General features: G+C 36.4%; 2 protein-coding genes across 2 annotated transcripts in view; both read right to left on the bottom strand.

Moving 5' to 3' along the window:
• Positions 1-10,974, bottom strand: part of LOC112728367 (uncharacterized) — a 50,997-nt gene extending 40,023 nt beyond the window's left edge. The window contains exons 1-2 of the mRNA XM_025778458.3: positions 10,647-10,974; positions 10,359-10,521 (exon numbers count right to left, since the gene is read on the bottom strand). The gene's annotated coding sequence lies outside the window, so the exon portion shown is untranslated. The remainder of the gene's footprint in view (positions 1-10,358; positions 10,522-10,646) is intronic.
• A 9,614-nt stretch (positions 10,975-20,588) lies between these two features.
• LOC140176878 (uncharacterized) lies at positions 20,589-22,075 on the bottom strand. The gene is made up of 3 exons (XM_072208437.1): positions 21,698-22,075; positions 20,662-21,408; positions 20,589-20,618 (listed from the first exon to the last, which is right to left on the bottom strand). The coding sequence occupies exons 1-3, from the start codon at positions 22,073-22,075 to the stop codon at positions 20,589-20,591; spliced, it is 1,155 nt and encodes a 384-aa protein (XP_072064538.1).
• Between the last annotated feature and the right edge of the window lie 484 nt (positions 22,076-22,559).

The raw sequence follows: 22,559 nt of genomic DNA, 5'->3' as shown, positions 1-22,559 counted from the left end.
ATTATGAATAAACATATGTGGCTTCCGCACGTTTATCTGAGATACGAGTTTCCTGGGTAAAGAACCGTGGCTTGCCACCACGTGTTTCAGGTTGGATCTCGATACTCTGTTGACCCTACGTCGTAAGGGTGATCAGGCACGTATAAATTCTCGGGTATGGATAGCCCCAGTGAGTGATTTGAATTATGTATGAATGTAAAATCTATGCATAGACTCATGGGGATGCGCGACGGGGGACAGTCTAAGGACAATTAAGACTTGTCGGGTTGGCTGGATAACCGACAGATGAGCCTCATCAGCCATAGGACAGGCATGCATCATATGCATCTGTATGCTTTGTTTGGGTTTGAACTTGTTTGGGTTTGCCTAATTGCTAAACTGTTCTTAGCTGCTACTTGAACTATTTGCTGTAATTGCTACTTACTTGTGCTTTTCTTGTCTGTCTTGCCTGTGTTTGTCCTGACGTGCTACATTTGAGAATGAACTTTGGTGCTGAATTAATGATTGTGTTGTTGATTGTGTGGTTGGTTTCTGATTGAGATTTTCTTTTAAGAAAGGAAAGGTTTCGGATTTCTGAAAGATTAAACATTGTTTCTTTGAAAAAGTTTTGAACGTTTAATTATTGGTTTTTAAAAGATTTATAAGGCAATAATAATCACTGAGATTGAAAACAGTTTTCTTATTAAATATCTTCTTGTGACAACTTTGAAACTGCGTGGTGAGACCGTGTGGTTAGGTTCTCACCCCCCCTACAGCTTTACCTTTTCAGGAACCGGAAGAAGAAACATTAAGAGGAGTTATACTGTGTTTGGTTTATATGTTGTTGAATTAATTAGATTATTCTCTTCCCTCGTCTTTGTTATTACAATTTTATAAGAGGGATATGGGTTGTATGTTTTATATATATTATATTATAAGATATTATGTAAGAAGTCTTGTATTTGAATCTATGTGTTTGTTTTTTTTAAGATAAAGTTTTTATTTCCGGTTTTCAAAGAAATCAGCGATACGGTGTTGAGTCAAAGGCTCCTATTTTAATATTAAGTATATAAAATAGTCATAATACTTCTTGCTATCAGAGTAGCGTAACCGGAAGCGTGACTTTCTAGTAGTGAGAGTGTTACATTGATTATTTTTGTTTATTTTATTTTGATTATCAAATATTTCTGTAAAGAAATAAATTAGACTAATTAATATAATGAAACTAATAAAATAGACCATTTTTAACGAGGGCGGAGTTAGAATCTTTTTTAGAAAGAGACCAACATAAAAACTAAAAAGTACATAGGACAAAATATAAAATTAAGAAGGGCCCAAACTATAAAAAGAAAGGACTTCATAAGTGAAATTTATTAATTTAGAGGAGACCATTCCCCCCCCCCCCCCCCCCTCAACCGCACTAAACTCCGCCCCTGATTTTTAAAGCTTATTGAATTAAAAGATATATAAAGACTAAAACCAAAAAATAGATATTATGGATCGGAATCAAGAACTTATCTGATCAGAAATTATACATGGAATAATTATTATAAATAAGAAGAAGCTAACTATGTTGGATAAAGTCAAAGTATCACAAATCACTGTCATAAGCTTTTTGTCCAAATAACTATTTCTTAAAAAGTGAACTACTAAAATTATATTTAAAAGATTTAAGTGAGAATAAAAATAATTTCGAAATCTAAAAATGACCAAACAAAAATATCAAAAGACATAAAATTTTGACAAAAATAATTAATTGTTTAATAGTTTTATTTTTGACAGAAATATATCACGATAAATTTTAAAATATTATATTTAATTGTGTTTATGTAATATTTTAAAATACTTGAGAATATTTTAGATAATTTTAAAAGGTTCTAGAATGATTCAAAAGGTTTCAGAAGACCAAAATTTTTTTTAGAAGATTCTAAAAAATTATAGAGCATTCTAAAATAGTGTAGGTATATATAAAAATATAACTAGTAGTTTAAAATAATTTTAAAAAGTTTATAAAAATGTAGTGGGTTAGATATCTGTAATAAATGTTTTGAATACTTGACTTGGACTATTGATTAGACTTAATTCTAACTATCCATTGAGAATATAAATGACTATAAATAAGGATGAAAGTTAGTGTTTGAGTGTATAAGGTATTTGTAACAAGCACTTATGATAGTAAAGTGTTCTTTTTACCAACTTTTATTTTTATTGTGTTTTCTTGTGTTCTTAACTTTTTTGTTAAATATTGAGGGTTAGCTCAAGAGATTAACATTGAGTGAGTCCAAGTGTCGGCACGTTAGCGTTAGAGTGTGTCTAAAATCGAGACAATTTGGCATCAAAGCAAAGTTCAAGAGGAAGTATAAGTAGTTCATGGATATGGAATTTTGTGTGATCATAGACCATGTTAAGACTTAAAAAAAATATTATTCCTTCTCAATGAAAAAGTAAGAAGGTTCATTCTTTAAGTAAGCCTAGAGATAAGTACTCTATCTTTTTAGAAAAGAGAATTTTTTTTTTGTTTAAGAATATTCTATCATTTATGGATGTGCACTTTCAAATGATAGAACATGACAGGAGGCTCTCGAAGCTCATGTGTTGGGAGAATCAGATGTTTTTAAAGAAAACATGCTCCAAATAGAAGAAAACCTTGAGAACCTTTTGAAGCTATTTGAGGGAACTCAAGTTTGGTTTGAACAGGAAAAATTCTAACCAAACATTTACTTTATGGTAGTGGAGGAAGTAAGTGGATGTAGAGAAGGGTACCTACAACATAACCACATGAAAAAATTTAAAAGAGAGTTAAAGAGATAATTCTTTCCTGATAATGTGGTCTATAAAGCAAGGAATAAATTGAGGAGGTTAAAGTATAAGAGTACGATTAGTGACTACTTAAAGGAGTTCACTACTCTCATGCTTCAAATTCCTAACTTAGCATAAGAGAATGCATTGTTTTTCTTTATTGATGGGTTCTAACTTTGGGAAGAAAGCATTACAAAGAAGAAATATTAAGGATGTCGATGAGGCCATTATGGAGGCCGAATCACTCACCAAGTATCATCGAGGAGACTCTAAATTCAAGTCTTCCTCCAAGTCTAATTCTACTAAAGATGGGGGAGACAAAGTAAAGAGTTTCTCAACTAAGAAAGAAGGAAAGTATTCTTCAAAAAAAGAGTACAAAAAAAAGAAGAAAATTTTCGTGTCCGAAGAAGGATGTTTCGTATGTAAAGGACCACATCAAATGAAAGATTGTCTCAAGTTAGGAACTTTAGAATCTATCACTTTAAGAATGAGAGGTTCAATCACAGATGACCAAATATATTAGATTTGTCCAACTCATGAATGTTGTGTAGCGCAAGGAGGTATGCCCTATAGAAATAAAAGCTTTGTCAAGGCTTTTATAAATGAGAAACCTGTCATATCTATGATTAACACTGGTGTTACACATAACTTCATTACGTCTGATGAAGCAAAGATGTTTGGGTTGAAAAATACCGAAAAAAGGTTGGTTTAAACCTGTGAATACCACGGATAAACCTGTTAAAGGAGTAGCAAAAATGGTTGAAATGACTATATTTTTGAAAGGATCTTATAGATTTTTCAATAGTATCCATGAATGATTTTAAGATAGTCATCGTATGCATCATAAAAAAAAGGGGTCTATATGCATGGTCCTTACAATCTCTAAAAATAGGGAGCCACCGATACTTTTTGCTATGCAACTCAAAAAGATGTTCAAGAAGGGAGAGATGGCATACTTGGATTTATTACAAGCAGAATCAACGTTCGAAGGAGAAGATGTTTTTCCCAAAATCAAGAAAATCATTGAAGAAAATAAGGATGTGATTTCTCTGAGTTTTCAAAACAACTACTACATAGGAGAAAAATGGATCATAAGATTGAATTGGAGTCAGAAGTAAAACCTCCTTCCTCTGTACCATACAAGATGGCGCCCTAAAACGTGAGGAGTTGAAGAATAACTCAAGGATCTACTAGATGCTAGGTCGTTCATCCGTCCATCGAAGGTACTTTATAGCACACCAGTCTTGTTTCAAAGGAAGCATAATGGTTCGTGAAAACTATGCATCAAATATCGAGCATTTATAACAAGGTAACCGTCAAGAACAAATGCCTTATTCCTTTGATAGTTGATTTGTTTGATCAACTTGGTGGAGCCAACTAGTTCTCAAAGTTGGATTTGAGGCCAGGATATCACCAAGTGAGAATTGATAATATTGATAAAGTCTAAGACCATGTATGTCACAAGGTATGGATCGTATGAGTAGTTAGAGATCCTTTTGTCTTAGCTAATGCTCCTTCAACCTTCTATATCTTGATGAACGAGATCTTACGATCTTACCTTAATCAGTTTGTAGTGGTCTATGTGGATGATATTATTATCTATAGCAATATCTTGAAGGAACATGTACAACACTTATGAATTATGTTCAACATCTTACAAGAGAATAACATATATACGAAAAAAAATGTTACATTTTAAGGGATGAGATCTACTTCTTGGGATACATCGTGTAATATCCTGGTTTCCGTGTTAGAGTCGCATATGTGAGTTTTATATTTTATTCACATAACGTCTATGATATGTTTTTCTTTCTGCAATCTTTAAATAAAATGAATAATAATGTAATATTAATATTATTTTATTATTTAATTTTATTTGACGAAGGACGGTCACTTCATATTGGACCCGGAAGATTGAAAAAGCTCAGGTTTACTAATGTCATTTACATTAGTAATTTACCCAATCTTTATTCTAAGTAAATATCACCACTTGAGATGATTATTTGAGTTTTTACCATGTCTAATTACTTTAATTACCTTTTAAGATATTTAAAAATTTAACCTCACTGACTCAGCAGCTCAAAAATGCGATAAGCGTGCTTAATGCGCCTCACGTCGTGACACATGCCTTCCCTATTTCATTAAGTGACATTAGTCACTAATTACACCGTATAAAGGGCACAAATCTTCTCTCACTCCCTCAAGAACAGCCGTGACATGCATGGAGGATTTTGTTGATTTTTCAACTTTCTGAGTTCAATTTCTTGAGATCCGTGACCTCACAAAAATTCTGATCCGATAGAAGTGATTATATCTTTCTCTTCTATGCAACGACGTGTGTTTTATTCGGTAAAATCATAGAGTGGAGCTTCCCCTTCCAGGAAACAGTTTGGCCGAACCAAAAGAGGGAAGAAACCACCAAATTTTTGACGTTTTTGCTCTGTTTGACTTATCAAAAATCTCCTCCGGTATCTTGTGTGTGTTCTGCGCTTCAAAGAGGTAGGTTTGACTCTTTAATCGGTTAAAATTATAAAATAATTGATATATGTGGTTGGATTATTATTTGTTGACGTCTGTTGCTCAAATCTGTAATTGGTAACTGTTGAAATTTTAGCTGAATTGCTGTTGGATTTGTTGTTGTGTTTTGGCCATGTTGAGAAATAAAGAATTGAGATGTTGTTGTTGAATAATTGACTGAAATCTGAGTTATATGATAGTATGTAACTTAGTTCTGATGGTCGGATTTTAATTTGGAATTAATGATAACTAAATGAGTATTTTAAACGGAGTTTTTGAGTAAAAAGAAGCAGAGTCTTAATTTTTGAGAAAGATTTAATGAACTTATTTATTTATTTATAAATATATGAATTTTTATTGAAATTAATTGAGTTTGGTTTTTAAAGAAAAAAATAATAGGTTGCAATAAAGAGTTTAAATCGGAAGACGGTTTTAGGAGAAATAAGATTTTAATTGAACGAAAAAGATTTTATTTTGAAAATGAAAAAATCGGGCCCTATTTACTTATTTTTAATGAAGTTTTGGGTGTTCGAAAGTTTATAAAATAGTTTGAATAATTTATAAAGTAACCAGTGAAGACTGTGTTGATTTTATAATAGTTTATAAAATAAGATTTTAATTGTGGTGTTATGGATAAAGAATTATTATATCTTTAGAGGTATTTGATTATGTGATGTGATGTTTGAGGTTTGGAAAGGCAACACCAATGACTCTTCTTGTCATCAATTTATCCGACAATAGAACGGTACGGGCGCTATAACCCAAGAGTGTGACCCGTCACTTTAATCGTGGGAGTGGTATGGGCGCTATAGCCGAAGAGCGTGCGGACGCCATAACCCAAGAGTGTACCAGACACTATACCCCAAAACGATGGCAACGAGAGACAACATTCGTGATAAACTCCATTTTTAGAGTTTATCTTGTGTTGAATTTAGAGGATTTTGTCAATTTTTCTCCCATTTATTCACTAAGATAGCATGATTTTTGTTATTCTTCTTTAATTGTGCTTAAGAGTGAAAGCATGATTTTTAGGTCTTAAAATAGCTAAATTTAATTCACCTTGATTCCATTAGATGTATTGATATGTTTGTTAAGTGATTTCAGGATTAGGAGGTAAAGATTGGATTGAGGGAATGAAGAAAAAGCATGTAGAAATGGAGAACTCATGAAGAAATGAAGGAATCTTAAAGCTGTCAAACTGACCTCTTCGCACTTAATCGATCATAACTTGAGCTACAAAAGTCCAAATAACGTGGTTTCAGTTGCGTTGAAAAGCTAACATCCGAGGCTTTGAAATGGTATAATATTTGCCATAGTTGCATTGCGTATAAGGATGCGTATATGCACTTTATGCGTACGCATCGGTGCTGCACGTGACTCACTATACTACAACTCGTGGCCAGCGATTTTAGGAGCATTTTGGGTCCAATCCAACTCATTTCTGATGCTATTTAACCCAAGGATTGAAGGAGAAATACATGTAGAAGTTACCAATTAGTTTAGTTTAGTTTTCACATGCTTTTAATTTAGTTTTCTAGAGAGAGAAGCTCTCTCTTCTCTCTAGAATTCGGATTAGGTTTAGATCTAGATCTACCTCTTCTTCTTCTCTCTTAATTTTTCTCTTTCATCCTTAATTGTTCTCTTGTAGTTGTAACATTCTACTTCTCTTGTAATTCCTTTATATTGTTAGTTGTAGTTGATGAACCTTCTTTTGTAGATCTACATTTCTTCTTCAATGCAATTGATAAGTTCTTTGTTGTTTTATAATTGTTTCGCTTCTCTATTATTGATCTCTTGCTTTTGTAATTAGATCTCTCTTTAATTCTTGTAATTCAAGTTGTTTAATTTTAATGCCTTCCAAGTGTTTGATGAAATGCTTGAAAGGATGTTAGAGTAGAATTTTATGTTCTTGGCTTGGGATGGTAATTTAGGAACTCTTGGGCCACTAATGTCCAAGTAATTGATTATTGGTAACCATTGACTCTAGTTCTCACTAATTGACTTAGTGGATAGCTAGGACTTATGGACTTGAATTGATATAGCTCATTTGACTTTCCTTTACTAGTCACTGGTTAGAGGATGATTTAATGGTTGTGGTTAGTGATAAGGATAGAGATCCTTGACCTCCAAACCTTGCCAAGACCGTTTTCTCATTTAGATTTCATTGCCATCTACTTTTCTTGTTTCTCATCTCTAACCCCAACATATACAACCCATAACCAATAACAAGAACACTACCCTGTAATTCCTTTGAGAGATGACCCGAGATTTAAATACTTCGGTTTATAGATTTTAGGGGTTTGTACTTGTGACAAACAAAATTTTTGTATGAAAGGATTATTGTTGGTTTATAAGCTATACTTGCAACAAGATTTCATTAGTGAAATTCTAGACCACGCAAAAATTCGATCATCATTTCGCAAAGATGTAATGCCGGGCACGAGTCAAAAACTGACAAATGAGCTCATTACCTGCACTAGGTCTAGACATGCATCATACTTGTTTGCGTATATCTCTTGTGTGTATTTTGAATTCGTTCTTATGGTTGTATATTATGTATTGTTTGCTCTTGATTGTTGTTTGCCCTATGTTCCTTTGTTGTGGTCTGATTAATCTGGGACACGTGGTCGATTTATAAAAAACAACTTAATTTGTTTTATCCCGACCCTACTAACAACTCCCCAGTTCTTACCCCATATCTTCCTTTCCCCTTCAGATGGAGACGAGTGTCATTTTCTATGAGTTCGAGCAGCCTTATGTGTACGAGGATCCTGCCCTTCATAACTTCTATGTGGTCGCCGCGAAGCCTTGAGTTCATATATACGTAGTTAGAGATCATCCCTTCCATCACTCGTTAACTTCATCCCTCTTTGATTCTGTTGCACCGTATTCCTTTTCGCTATCGTGGTTACATCCCGATTCTGTCTACCATCCTTTTGATTTCATGCATGGAGGTCCTGTTCTAGCACAGCAGGATGGTCAGGCGGTGTCTGAGCCTGGCCCTGTCATCGATGATCCCATCCCTGAGTTTTCTCCAATAGATTCGGATATGTCAATAGAGTATCTGTTTACTCAATCCTCTAACCCTTTCGCCATAGAGTCAATTGGGACTTCAGTCACTGCGGTTGGTCAGCCATCAGCTGTTGAGCAGATTTCTCCTAATGGTACAACTTCAGTAGGAGGTGGCAGTGATGGTAGCCCCCAGTGTACACCCGAGGTCATCATTATTTCTGACGACGAGGACACCGAGGAGATAGAGATTGAGGATCTGACTTCTGAGGACGATGAGGATCCTGAGATGGATATAGAGATCGTGGACTTGACCTCTGACAACGATTAGGCAGCGACATCAACACTTTCTTTTGGGCAGCTTTCTAGTTTAGCGTTTCTTTTGTCTTAGACTCTAACTTTTGTTTTTCGAGAGATCAGATTATAAGACTAGGCTAGTCTAGGTGTCAGATTCGGGGGCTTCTTAGCTGGAAAACTCGTGAAAATCTATAGTATTTTAAGAATATCTAGAGTGTTATCATAAACAAAATAAAACAAGGACTTATGTGCAATAGGTAGAAGAGAATATCAAGATAAATTTTAGAAATCAAATATGTTTAATTTAACTTTAAAAGTTAATTTGATTATAATATCTACTAATATTCTTTTTTTAATAAATACTTGAAGAATTTAGTGAGTCATATCGAAAAATAAATAGAAAAGTGTTATGTCTACTGAAAGAAATGTTGAAGATTGATCTGTGTATTAATTTTTTTTAGAAGCTAAAATATCCATTTTTAAAATTCTTGAAGACTGATTTGGATAATACTCCATCACAAAATAAACTAAAGCCTGATTTGTTTGTTAAAATAAAATTCTGGAGATATTTTTTGTATTTTTTTTTTTATTTTTAAATTAAAATATTTATTTTTAAAATTTTTTGAGATTGGTTTCGATAATTACTCAAAAAAAATTATCGACACCGGCATAAATCATCTATAACACCGTCGATACTCTACGATTTTCTAGTTGTTTGAGTAGCGATGAGCTTCGGTAAAATAAGTTACCATTTAAATTTTAGGTGAATGCTATGGTGCCTAAAAGATGTTGCCTATTTACTAAAAAAGGTTAAAAAATAATATTTAATTTAAAAAATATAACAATAAATAATTTTTAAAAAATTAAAACTTACTACAGAAAGTAAGTTAGGCAAAATTTAGGCACCAACTTATAGGCACCATAGAATTGGCCTAAATTTTATTGTTGGTCATTGGTAATTATTGTTGTTGAAAGTTATAAACGTCTCGTTTGAAAATTTAGTTTATCACATCATTGCTTAATAAAATAAATTAACTGTTGCAATTATAATTAATTAATTATACAGCTTCAGATTTTAAAGATTCAAAAAATAAAATATAAAAAATCGTATGAACTAAAACAAAATAGGTGTCTTTTACAGGTATGATCTAAAAGTTCTCCATGTATTTTGCATATGGACTTTGACTAAGCGAGATTATACATATGTCAATTTCAATAGACGCCATATTTTTTCCTTATTCTATATATTATAGATGTTTTTTTTTTTTTTTCATAAAAGCTAATACATAAATTTTGATATAACTTTTAATTTTATGTACATTATTTTTCTACACTTTTTTATATACGTAGTATAAAAGAAAAAAATTACTTTTATTAATTATTTTTAATACTCAAAGTAAAAAAATACAAAATAAAATCTACACAAAATAGTTTAAAATATATTCCTATTTCTAAAATAATTACACATCAGAAACATGAAAAAAAAAAACAGAATAAACAAGTGCTATTTTGAAAAGCGAAAAATCTCACAAGGAGAAAATCTTGAAAAATGCCTTTAATTATTGTTTATCTAAAATAAAAATCTGAATACTCTTCTCTCTAAATATTATTTAAGTATACCTTTTAGAATAAGTTAAAAATTATCTTTCTTACTAATTAATTCTTATTGATTGTCCTTAGAGGTAATTAATTTAATTTCCCTGTTGTAGACATTTAATCCACCAAAAAACAACACAGATAGCACTTTAGGGTCATACCTTGAGACCAAAACAAATTGCTAACAGTAATGAGGCAATTCTTATTGTTCAGCAGCTAACTCCTTTGTTGTTTCTACATTTTCCCCCCTTCTTCCAGTTGCATCTCTTCCTCACATTTTCTTCGCCTTTTTAAATACTCAAAAAGTATTATGAAGCTTCAGCCCTGCGAAATGCGTTTACCAAAATTGTTAACATTTAAGGCTACAATTTTTGCTTAATTAAGCTCTCTCCATATATATAAACATTTCAATTAAGCTCTCTCCATAATAAGCTACAAAAAAAACTAACCTTTGTATTTCGATTGGGATGATTTGCCTTTATTTCTTCATCACTATCTTCCAAGCGAAAAACTCGAGAGAGAACAAGAAGTTATGCTAATCGAGTGAGATAACAAAGACGAAAGTTTTTTTTTTTTTTTTTTTTTAAGTCAAATATGCAAAGCTACAAGATGTTCTTAAAAATAAACCATATATGATATGATGGATGGAAAGAAAAAGCGTGGGATTAAAAGATGTAATAATTTCCAGACACGAAAGCACCTTGGCATGTTCTTTTATTGCAGATGTGCGAATAAGTTATATTTAAAGGAAAAAATAGTAATTTTTATTTGTTGATTAAAAATATATAGGGCTTTATTCAAAATTAAACTTATACTCCTAATCAGATATTTATTTATTTATTTATTTTGACTAGATAGAGTATTTTTTAGGGAACAAATTAAATAAAATAGATATTTTTTAAATCGTATTATATCTAAATAAAAACTTTTAGAAACTAAAATAAAAGATAAAGGTTCTAATTAAACAAAAAACATATTTATAACAAAAAATAAATTTAATATTGATACACTATCAATTTAAAAAAATTTTAAATGTATATCTAATTATGTAACATTCTATTAGCAAAAATAATTATTTTTTACCTTAACGGTGAATATGATTATTTAAAAAAATAAATATAATTAAATAATTATATAAAATATTTTATACTATAAATATATTAAAATTAAACGCATAAAAAAATTAAAATGACTTTTTTTTTCTCTTTGGCCACGTATACATCAAAACACACAAGACAAACAACCCACGCACATTTCTATAAGTTGAAGTTATCAAATTTTTCCATTTTAAATTTTGGTATTGACATCGATCTTAAATCTAAAATCAAGAATATCTCTAAATTATTTGTTTTCATGTGAAAGATCATACAATATATATTATTGTAATCACATAGCATATTCAGATTGAACTTTTCTTCGAAATCAAATGGTTCTAAATTCCTAAATTCTAATATATATATTACTTTTATATTAAAATTTTTACATATTTTTATTTTAAATATTAAAATAATTAATAAAAAAAGAAAAAAATTATATTTTACAATATAAAAAATTATTATATATAGTATAAATATTATTTTTTAAAATTAAAATAGGATTCTTGAATAATAAAAAAAAATTTATTTAAATTTTTTTTTCTAAGTTTATAACAACCACCCTAGTTGTTCTTAGAAATGGAGCCCGATGTGAGTTGTGACCATATAATATAAGAGGCAAATATAAAATACTATACAAGCCTAAGTCACAAAATTTAAATTGTTTAAAATTCAAAAGATGATATTTGTGTTTAGAATCATTTAGGGTCCGGTTGACAAGTTTTAAAAGCTATTTTTTTTAATTTTTGACTTATAAAAAGTAATAGTATTAATATTTAGTATAATTTTTAAAATTAAATTGTAACTTTTTAAGAAGTTATTTAAGTGTTTATGAAAAAGTTAAAAAAAATAAATTTTCTCATAATAAATTTTTTTTATCACATTTCTTTTAAAATAAATATTTTTAAAATTAAAAAATTAAATACAAAATAACTTACCTATAAATTATTTTTAATATAAGTATTTATTGTTTAAATTATTTTTTTAAAAATAATTTAATTAAATTGTTTATAACCTTAGGATAATGCATGCCCCAGTCACCAACAATTGTACCTTCACCTTAAATACAATGCTAGAGTCACTAATAAATTTACCTTAACCTTACTACAATAATGCCCGAGTCACCAATAATTGTACCATAACCTTAAATGCAATGTCCGAGTCACCAATAATTGTACCTCAACCTTATCGTTTTGCCGGAGTCTATGGATGCTATTATAGCTGCAGTATTTGGTTGTTATTTGACCCAGTTGATTGCTGTATTTCTAAGAAATTGTAGAAAGGGGACATGTATTAACATTGTCATATTTTGGGCAGTTGGATGGGCGCCTGATCCAACTCACCCAGCATTTACTTTTTTTTGTTTTGTGTCAACTGTTGTAACATATATTCTTTCTTATCCACAAATAGAAAAAAAATGTTAATTTTAAGTGAAAAAATTAATAAGATAATAAAATAATAAATTATCATTAAATGTGTAACTTTTATTATATATAAAATTATTATGCTAATTTAAGAGGAATTAGATATTTATTTTTTATTTTACCAATCTTTTCGATTTACAAAAACAATCCAAAAAAATAGTCATAAGAATTGAGTAGCAAATGTGATGATATTTTCTAATAATAATAATTTTAAAAAAATAAATATATGATTGACTTTGATCCATAATTAAAAGTCAGGTCTAAAATAAAGAAAAATAATCAGCCACCGTGGAAGAGTTATAGAAAAATATCCAGGACATCATTTCAATTGTATAAATATTTTATGTAGTATTTTTTCAACTTTAATTCATAAAATTTACATTAAATGTTTGTTAATTTAAGTATTAAAATCGTCTTTTATAAATACTATTCCATACTCACTAAAAAATTTTGAACGACGACGTTGTTTCGCTGAAAAAGATGTCGAAATTCTATTGAAAAAGATGTTAAGACAAAATCCTCATCAAAAGAAATCTGGATATTTCAATACAAAATATAATAATTTATTCACATAATTTTCTAATATTATCAAGATATTTTTATTTTAATTGTTTTGTGCATATAACACCAAAATACTAACATCGCTTTTTAAATAAGCATCTTTATAACAAAATTAATGAACTTAAATAAGAAAAAAAGTTCTTAAGTTTAATAGTGTTTATTAAAATATTATATTTTTGACAAAATTAATAAAAAAAATTTGGCGGTATATTCAAAAATATTAATTTATATAATAAGTTTATCCAAAAAAATAAAACTAGTAATTTTATCGTTAATATGACCCTTTTCAAATGATTTGTTTAGAAATTAAATCTTTATTCTTTTATGATTATCTTATATATACTTCATATTTTTGTGGTTATTTGAATGGTTTTCAACTTTTATTGAATACAAGAACAATTTCGTTAGGTAATCAAAAAAATTCTGCCAGCTCTCATCAATTTTCGTTGGGTTGGATTTTAAAATTCATCAAACAAAAAAAATACACTTCAGTTATCCAAATTTACTCTAATTTAGAATTACATTAAATCACTTTTTCCTACTTTTTTTTTTCCCGCTGTGCATATCCCTTTTATCTCCATCCTATTGCTGAACAACCATCCCATGGCGACGCATCGCAGACCTCCGTCACACACCGATTCCATCTCCGCAACTCGACGACGCCAACACCACACGCGAGAACGCTGTCGTCACAAATCGTCGCACGGTCGCACCGCCAACCTTGATAACTTCTGTGGCGTCAACGCTGGTCTTTCGTTGGCGAGCTCTCATCAGCGTCAACAATGGTCTTCCGTTGGTGAGCAGCTCAATGCCACTACTGCCGCTCCAAACGAAGGTGACCGTCGCTACTCCATTGAAGTTGCGTCGCCTTCTCTGCTAGACCACTTGACGCCGCCTCTCCCATGCTTGGCCTCCACGCATGCTACGCTGGACTTTTAATGGAAGTGTCTTTTTAATTTGATCGTGTCTTTTTTATGGTTCTGTCTAATGGAAGTGTATTTGTGGACGTGTCTTCTGGATGTATTCTTTTATGCATGTGTCTTCTAGTAGAAGTGTTTTTATCGGTCTGCGTAGTGGCACAGTAACAGCACAATCACGATGTCGGCAACAGTACCTGTAGAGGGATTAGGTTTGATAGTGGGTCTAGGTTTAGAACGTGAATTGAATATGAAATTACTGTTTTTGGACAATCATTATGTTACGGCCTGGCCCAAACACCACGCGGGCCGACCCGACCCGTAGGCCACCCGACCCGAACGGTCGGGTGCGAGGCGCTCAACCACCGACCCGGACACGCGTCCTTGACAGCTCTCTACTACAGCTGTATGGGGAAGTTTCAAGGAAGGTGGGTCTACCCTTGCGGGACCCACTTCTGACACGGTATATAAGGGGAGGGTCCTACCCCTCCCCCAAGGTACGTCACACATACCACTTTACCCCATTTCTCGCCTGCATCACGACTGACTAGAGCGTCGGAGTGTCTTTGCAGGTGACACCCCCTCTCCACGCAAAGAACTCAGGACGTCGGCTACTCCATATTTGGCCCCGCAACCCGGAACCAGGCCATACCCCTACTCATCAACCCGAAGCCCCCTCCGAACCGTCCGGTACCTGACAAACCGAACATTGACGCCGTCTATGGAGACCGAACGTAAATGGACGTCATAGCAAGTGCTGCGGACCCAGGCGACAGGGCCAATCCGAGGGGGGCAGCCTCCGTGGCTTCCTCCCGGGGACGCACGAGATCCCCTCCTCGACGACCCGAGCCACCTTCACGAGCCCAAGAAAGACACCCCTTCGGGGGAACTGGCAGTGATAGCGCCAGGATAATGCAGGAACTGCGCCATAGGGTGCAGAACCTGGAGCGCCAGCTGGCAGATCAGGAGCACCGTCAACAAACTTCCGATCCCAACTATTTCCCGTCTCCCGAGATCCGGGGAAGAACCTCTCACAGAAGCCGCTCCCAGCGCACTCCCACCCCAAGATTGGGATCTGAAAGTAGCCGGGAAGACCAGGAACACCCGAGAAGACGGTATGACCCCTTCATCTATGCCCGATCTAGATGGACTTGCGCCGCTGGGCGAGATCGGGAAGACGACGGAGAAAGAACGAGGAGAACGCGACGACCTGTGATCATGGGAGCAACCCCCTTCCACCATTCCATCCTCGAGGTCCGGCTACCAAAGCACTTTGATAAGTCGACAGACATGAGGTACGATGGAATTCAAGACCCACATGAGCATCTAACGGCCTTCGAGGCCAGAATGGATTTGGAGGGGGAAGGCGACGAAGTCAGGTGTCGCGCCTTCTCGATCATTTTGGCGGGACCCACAATACGGTGGTTTAATAGCCTCCCGCAAGGTTCTATCGCTAGGTTCTCGGATATTAGCCGCGCCTTCTTGGCCCAATTCACTACCCGAATTGCGAAGGCGAAACACCCGATCAACTTACTCGGGGTGACACAAAGGCCCGGCGAGCAGACCAGAAAATACTTGGATCGGTTCAACGATGAGTGTTTGGAGATCGACGGCCTAACCGACTCGGTGGCCAGTTTGTGTTTGACGAACGGACTTTTGAATGAGGATTTCAGGAAGCATCTCACCACGAAGCCAGTATGGACGATGCAGGAGATCCAAAGCATAGCCAAGGAATATATCAACGATGAAGAAGTCAGTCAAGTCGTGGCTACCAACAAGCGGTAGCCCTCCTACCATCAACCTCGGTAGCACGGTGGCGGAGAAAGGCAGAAGGAGCGCACCAGGGACGGCGGTCCAGGCAAGACATCCGGGCCATTTACTCGAGTCAAAAAGTTCACCAATTACACCCCTCTCACCGTCTCCATTGTAGAAGTTTATCAGCAGATAGCCGAGAAAGGAATCTTGTCGAAGCCCCGACCTCTAAAGGACCGAACCGGAGGGAACAAGAGCCTCTATTGTGATTATCATAAGGGCTATGGATATAAGATGCAGGATTGCTTCGACCTGAAGGACGCGCTAGAGCAGGCGATCCGGGACGGAAAGCTAGCCGAGTTCTCGCACCTCATCAGGGAGCCGAGGAGACGTGAACGAGACCGAGATGGGGAGGACAAAAGCCGCGCGGTAAAATGACGCCAAGAGCCCGAGGACAATGAGCGCGGCCTCACCATAGTAAATGTGGTAATCGGAAGAGACGCGGCTCCGAGGTCGAAGTCGGCACACAAAAAGGATGCCAAAGTCCTAGCGGTCTCGTCGTCTAGCCCCACGCCAAGTTCTAAGAGGACCCCACCCATATCATTTAGTCCGGACGACCAATGGTTTGATGAGATCACGGAAAACCCTCCAATGGTCATCACGGGTAGGGTAGGGACCGGCTTGGTCAAAAGGATCCTCGTGGACACTGGCGCTGACTCGAATATCATGTTCCGCAACGTGTTCGATGCCCTAGGCCTCTGAGATGCCGATCTAAAAACCCACCAGCACGGTATAGTAGGCTTGGGCAACCACTTCATCAAGCCTGATGGAATAATCTCCCTGCCTATATCCATAGGGTCAAGACAGAGGAAAAGGTCGGTAATCGCGGAGTTCGTGGTCCTCCGAGACTCCACAGCCTACAACATCATCCTTGGGAGAAATACCATCAACGATCTTGGGGCAGTGATCAGCACAAAGATGTTGGTAATAAAGTTCATCACTGATAACGGATCTGTGGGATCCATAAGAGGGGACTTGGAAACGGCAGTCGCTTGCGACCACGCCAGTCTCTCCTTAAGAAAGAAATCCAAAGAGGCGTCGGGAGTCTTCCTCGCCGACCTGGACGTCAGAGTCGAGGACAAGCCTAGACCCGAGCCAGAAGGAGACTTAGAGAAGTTCAGGGTTGGCGACTCCGAGAAAAAGTTTACTTTCGTCAACAGAAACCTTCCACACCAATTGAAAGAACCTTTAATGGAAATGATCAGGGCTAACGGCGATCTCTTTGCCTGGACGCCAGCCGACATGCCTGGGATAGACCACCAGATCATGTCTCATCGCTTGGCAGTCAGGGCGGAGGTCAAACCAATAGCCCAAAGGAGAAGGAAAATGTCACAAGAAAGAGTAGAGGAGGTGGCCAGGTAGACAGCTAGCCTCCTTGAAGCGGGGTTCATACGAGAGCTCGATTACTCGACCTGGCTGTCGAACGTAGTCCTAGTTAGAAAGCACAATGGTAAAATGGAGGATGTGTGTGAATTACTCCGACCTTAACAAGGCATGTCCCAAGGACTCCTACCCCCTATCCAACATAGATGCGCTTGTCGATGCGGTGCCAGGATACCGGTATCTGAGCTTCATGGATGCTTACTCTGTTTACAATCAGATACCGATGCACTGGCCTGACGAGGAAAAAACGGCGTTCATAATGCCAGGTGGGACATACTACTACAAGGTAATGCCATTCAGGCTGAAGAACGCGGGAGCCACCTACCAAAGGTTGATGAACAAGATATTCAGCAACCTTATAGGCAAAACGGTGGAGGTATACGTAGATGATATCTTGGTAAAAACTAACCGGCCTAATGACCTCACAAGCGACCTTGAAAGCGTGTTCGCCTCGCTTCGACAGCACGGCATGAGGCTCAACCCACTCAAATGTGCCTTTGCCATGGAAGCAGGAAAATTCTTGGGGTTTATGATAACCCAGAGGGGAGTAGAGGCCAACCCAAAAAAATGTCAAGCAATACTCCAGATGAAGAGCCCGGGGTGTGTCAAGGACATTCAGAGGTTGGCGGGAAGGCTCACAGCGATTTCCCGCTTCCTCGGGGCGTCGGCTGCTAAGGCGTTACCATTCTTCAATTTGATGAAGAAAGGGGTAGCTTTCGAGTGGACCCCGGCATGTGAAGAGGCTTTTGAACACTTCAAGAAAATACTGGCATCACCACCAGTCCTCGGGAAGCTCAAGAACGGTGAACCGTTATACTTGTACTTGGCCATAACGGATGAAGCGATGGCAGGCACAACAACCAATCTACTTTGTGAACAGAGCACTGCAAGGAGCGGAACTTAGATATATTAAATTGGAGAGGCTAGCACTTGCGCTTCTACACTCTTCCCGTAGATTACGACAGTACTTTCAAAGTCATAAAGTGGTCATTAGGACGGATCAGGCAATTCGCCAGGTCCTCCAAAAGCCCGACTTAGCGGGAAGAATGATGACCTGGGCAGTCGAACTATCCCAGTACGACTTACAATACGAACCCAGGCACGCGATCAAAGCGCAATCCATGGCCGACTTCTTGGTGGAGATGACAGGAGACCCAACCGAGGCACCGAGCACACGGTGGAAACTCCACATAGACGGAGCCTCCAACCAAACATTCGGCGAAGCCGGGATAATCTTAGAAAGCCCCACTGGGGTCGTTTACGAGCAGTCGATCAAGTTTGAGTTCTCGGTGTCAAACAACCAAGCGGAATACGAAGCCCTCCTTGGCGGATTGGTCCTGGCTAAGGAAGTTGGAGCCACAAGACTCGAAGTGTGTAGCGATTCACAGGTCGTGACTTTGCAAATAAATGGGGCATATCAGGCCAGAGACTCGTTGCTACAAAAATACCTGGAAAAAGTTTAGGAACTAACCGAGCAATTTGAGGAAGTCTCAGTGCAGCACGTCCTGAGAGAGAGGAACATGCGAGCAAACCTCTTGTCAAAGCTGGAAAGTACCAAGCCAGGAGCGGGAAACCGATCTCTCAACCAAGGCCTAGCAAGAGAGCCGACAGTTACTCTCCATATAACAAGGGTGGGACCCTCTTGGATGGACCCGATTACCGACTTCCTGGAAAGTGGCCAAATCCCTGACAATGAGAAGATGGCCAGAGCGTTAAGAAGGAAAGCGGCCAAGTATGCGATCATACAAGGTCAGTTGTTTAAAAAGGGACTTAGCCAACCCTTGCTGAAATGCCTGCACCCCGACCAAACAGATTATGTGCTCAGAGAGGTCCATGAGGGGTGCTGCGGTTACCACATCAGGGGGCAAAGCCCTAGCAAGAAAGCTCATTAGAGCTGGTTATTACTGGCCATCGATGATGAGAGACTCCCAAGAATTTGTAAGAAAATGTGTCAAGTGCCAAGAGCACGCCAATTTCTACAAGGCCCCGGCAACCGAGCTCAATATATTGACGTCTTCCCAACCGTTCTCTCATTGGGGATTCGACCTCCTGGGACCCTTCCCGGTAGGTCCAGGGCAAGTCAAATACCTCATAGTTGCTGTCAACTACTATACCAAGTGGATAGAGGTCGAGCCACTGGCCAGCATATCCTCATCCAATTGTTGGAAGTTTATGTGGAAACAAGTGATAACTCGATTCAGCATCCCTGAGGTCATCATCTCCGATAACGGGACGCAGTTCACCGATAAAAAGTTCGTTGAGTTCCTTGCTGGTTTGGGCATCAAGCAAAAATTCTCATATGTGGAACACCCGCAAACGAATGGCCAAGTCGAGGCCGCAAACAAGGTCATCTTGCTAGGCCTCAAAAAGCGGCTTGATAAGAAAAAGGGACCATGGGCTGACGAACTCGTCTCCGTCCTCTGGTTCTACCATACAACCGTGAAATCATCTACAAGGGAAACCCCATTCCGTCTGACATACGGGGTGGATGCTATGATACCTGTAGAAGTCGGCGAGCCGAGTCCACGGCTGCTTCTGGGAGGAGTAGAGGAAGCTGTAGAGAAAGACCTAGTAGACGAGGCTAGAGAAAGAGCTCAATCCCCTCTTCTCAAAATACATTTCGAACTGCTTCCCTTATAATTCGAATTGGTGAGATTCGAACTACTCTGTGCATAATTCGAATTAGTTGAATTCGAACTACCTTGAATTCCATGCATGAATAGTTCGAACTGGTCACATTCGAATTACACTTCCCTATTAATTCGAATTGACCTGGTTTGAATTACTTGTGGTTTCCTAGTTCGATTTAGATTGATTCGAATTACATAGAAACATGCTTTTGGGTGATTCCTGTTACATTTTTTGCTTTAGTAGAATTCTGTAATTTTTCCTTCCATTTGGTTTAATATTGTGATTTGCCCTAATTGATGACTATAGATCACAAAATGTGTTGACTCTATAGTACTACTATTTTTTTTTATTCTTACTATAAAATTCAACACTATAACATACTAAACCAATTTCAAACTATTTTGTGGAACTAACCGTTTTCAAGTGTATAGGAATCTCATTCCTCGACTTAGTGCATATTTTATTTTCTGTTATATCTATTATACCAAAAAAAAAATGTATTTTGTATTCTTTAATTACGGTATTATTTATTGGTTCCTTATCAATAATTTTTATTACATCATATAAATTTATGCCTTTTTGTCTATGGTTAATCTAAACTAATTTCAATAAAATTATAGACAAAGTCGTTATAAGAAGTACCTGTTCAAGTGGAATTAGAACTTGCTGATCTTCTACAGAAGTCTTCGCCTCTTGACAATCGAATACCATCCATTTATACACTTGTATATATAGTTCTTTTAGGTTTGGAAATTGAAGCCTGTGTAGTCCCGGATAAAAGTATTTGAGCAGTGGCACTTCTGATAAGTACAGAAAACTTAGAGAATCAAACACAATCTTTATGGGGGTGTCTTCTAATTCTGAGACTGTTTTATCCTTTGCAAATATTTTTACCAACTGATCACAATTGTTTATTGAAAGTGTTTTCAGCATGACAAAATCTTTAGGCATGGATGATGGAAACACATACTCAAGACTATCACATCTATCAACTCTCAAATCTTGAAGAACTTGGAAGTGAATCATTCCTTTGGGATCCGTGTCCCACACATGTGTCAAATTTGGTAGATTCTCTAAAGACACTTTTTTCAAACGGGACATGCCCATAGCTGTTGTCACCTTATTGCTACTGTCGTCATTCATATTAAAGATGACTTGCACTGCATCGCAATCGGCAACTTCCAGATTTTCCAAATTCTTAAAGCAATGAAGCAAATGAAATGGAATTACATACGCAAGATAATCACATCTCTTCACAACCAAAGATTTTACATTGCGAAACATATTCACTTGCACCAATGTTTTATCTTGACGCCATACTTGTAACTCTGACGATTTGAAAGCTGCAAATGAACCTATAAATAGATGTGTCTTATGAGAATCAAGTTTCTGTAAATTACAATATGTATTTTTGGTTTTATATACAATTAAAAAGTGATATGATTTAATAAATAAAATTAACAAAAACTAGAGAATATGAAAAAAGATTTTTAATTTAATATAGTGCATGTCTAAATATGACTAATATAGAAAATAACATAAAGTAGCAGTTTAGTTCAATATTTAGCAATGTAGCAAATACAAGTGGAAGGATATTAAGAAGGAGGCGCACAATTAAAAAGAGGACATCAGAAGGCTTGGAAAAGGAGCATATATCATAAATGAGCTGACAGAGTACCTTATCTATCATTTGAATGGTGGCATTCAAGTCACCTTCCCAATACCCTTTCTCTTCCTCGCCAAATCTTTCTCTGACAAGTACACTTTTTAGCTTGGGTGCTCTTATGTGCTTTGCGGTGAACGTTTTCATGTTGGGGCAATCTGATAGAATCAGTTTTTCTAACAAGGACACCCAAAACTCACAATATAAGTTGCTACAGAAACTTTTGAGGTTGCTTAGTCCTTCAAGTTGTATAGTTATCAACTTGGCAAAGACAATTTTAATCTCCTCGTCATTTCCCTCCTCATCCTTGGTAACTATTTCATTTAATTTACCACATTTGGCTATCTTCATGGTGGTGAGTTGAACCAAACTCTTTGCTGTTGAGCATGTCATTAGAGTTTTCAATTTATGACAGCTCTTCACTTCCAAGTATGTCAAGTGATTGAAGGACACGGAGGAATGTGCCAACCTCCTCAATTTGTCGCAGGAATATAATTTCAGGCGCTGCAGTGATCTCTGAAGAGCAGGATCTCTTTCAAATCCAATATCCTCCATCTCTCGTGCCCACAGTTAATTCCTTAAGAAGTAATACGGTTCCCAACCTTTGCTGCGAAGAGGTGTTTTCACTTGGCACGAACTCTCTAATGTTAGAATCAAAACTCAATTCAAAGGTTTGTAGATTAGGAATAGTGTGGAGGAAGCAGTATAAAGTCTCATGATCACTCTGCCATTGGCTCAAGTAAAGCTCTTTCAAAGAGTTAAAGCGATACTTGCCTCTGTTGTTCATTAACCATTTGACTCCTTTTGAGGTGATTTTCAGAAGTTCCAACTTGGACATTACCTGTACATCAATTTATATTGAAAATAAATTTAGCAA

The sequence above is a fragment of the Arachis hypogaea genome, chromosome 12, assembly GCF_003086295.3.
Source record: "Arachis hypogaea cultivar Tifrunner chromosome 12, arahy.Tifrunner.gnm2.J5K5, whole genome shotgun sequence".
In the NCBI taxonomy this organism is placed as follows: domain Eukaryota; kingdom Viridiplantae; phylum Streptophyta; class Magnoliopsida; order Fabales; family Fabaceae; genus Arachis; species Arachis hypogaea.
This window is presented reverse-complemented; position numbering and strand designations above follow the sequence as displayed.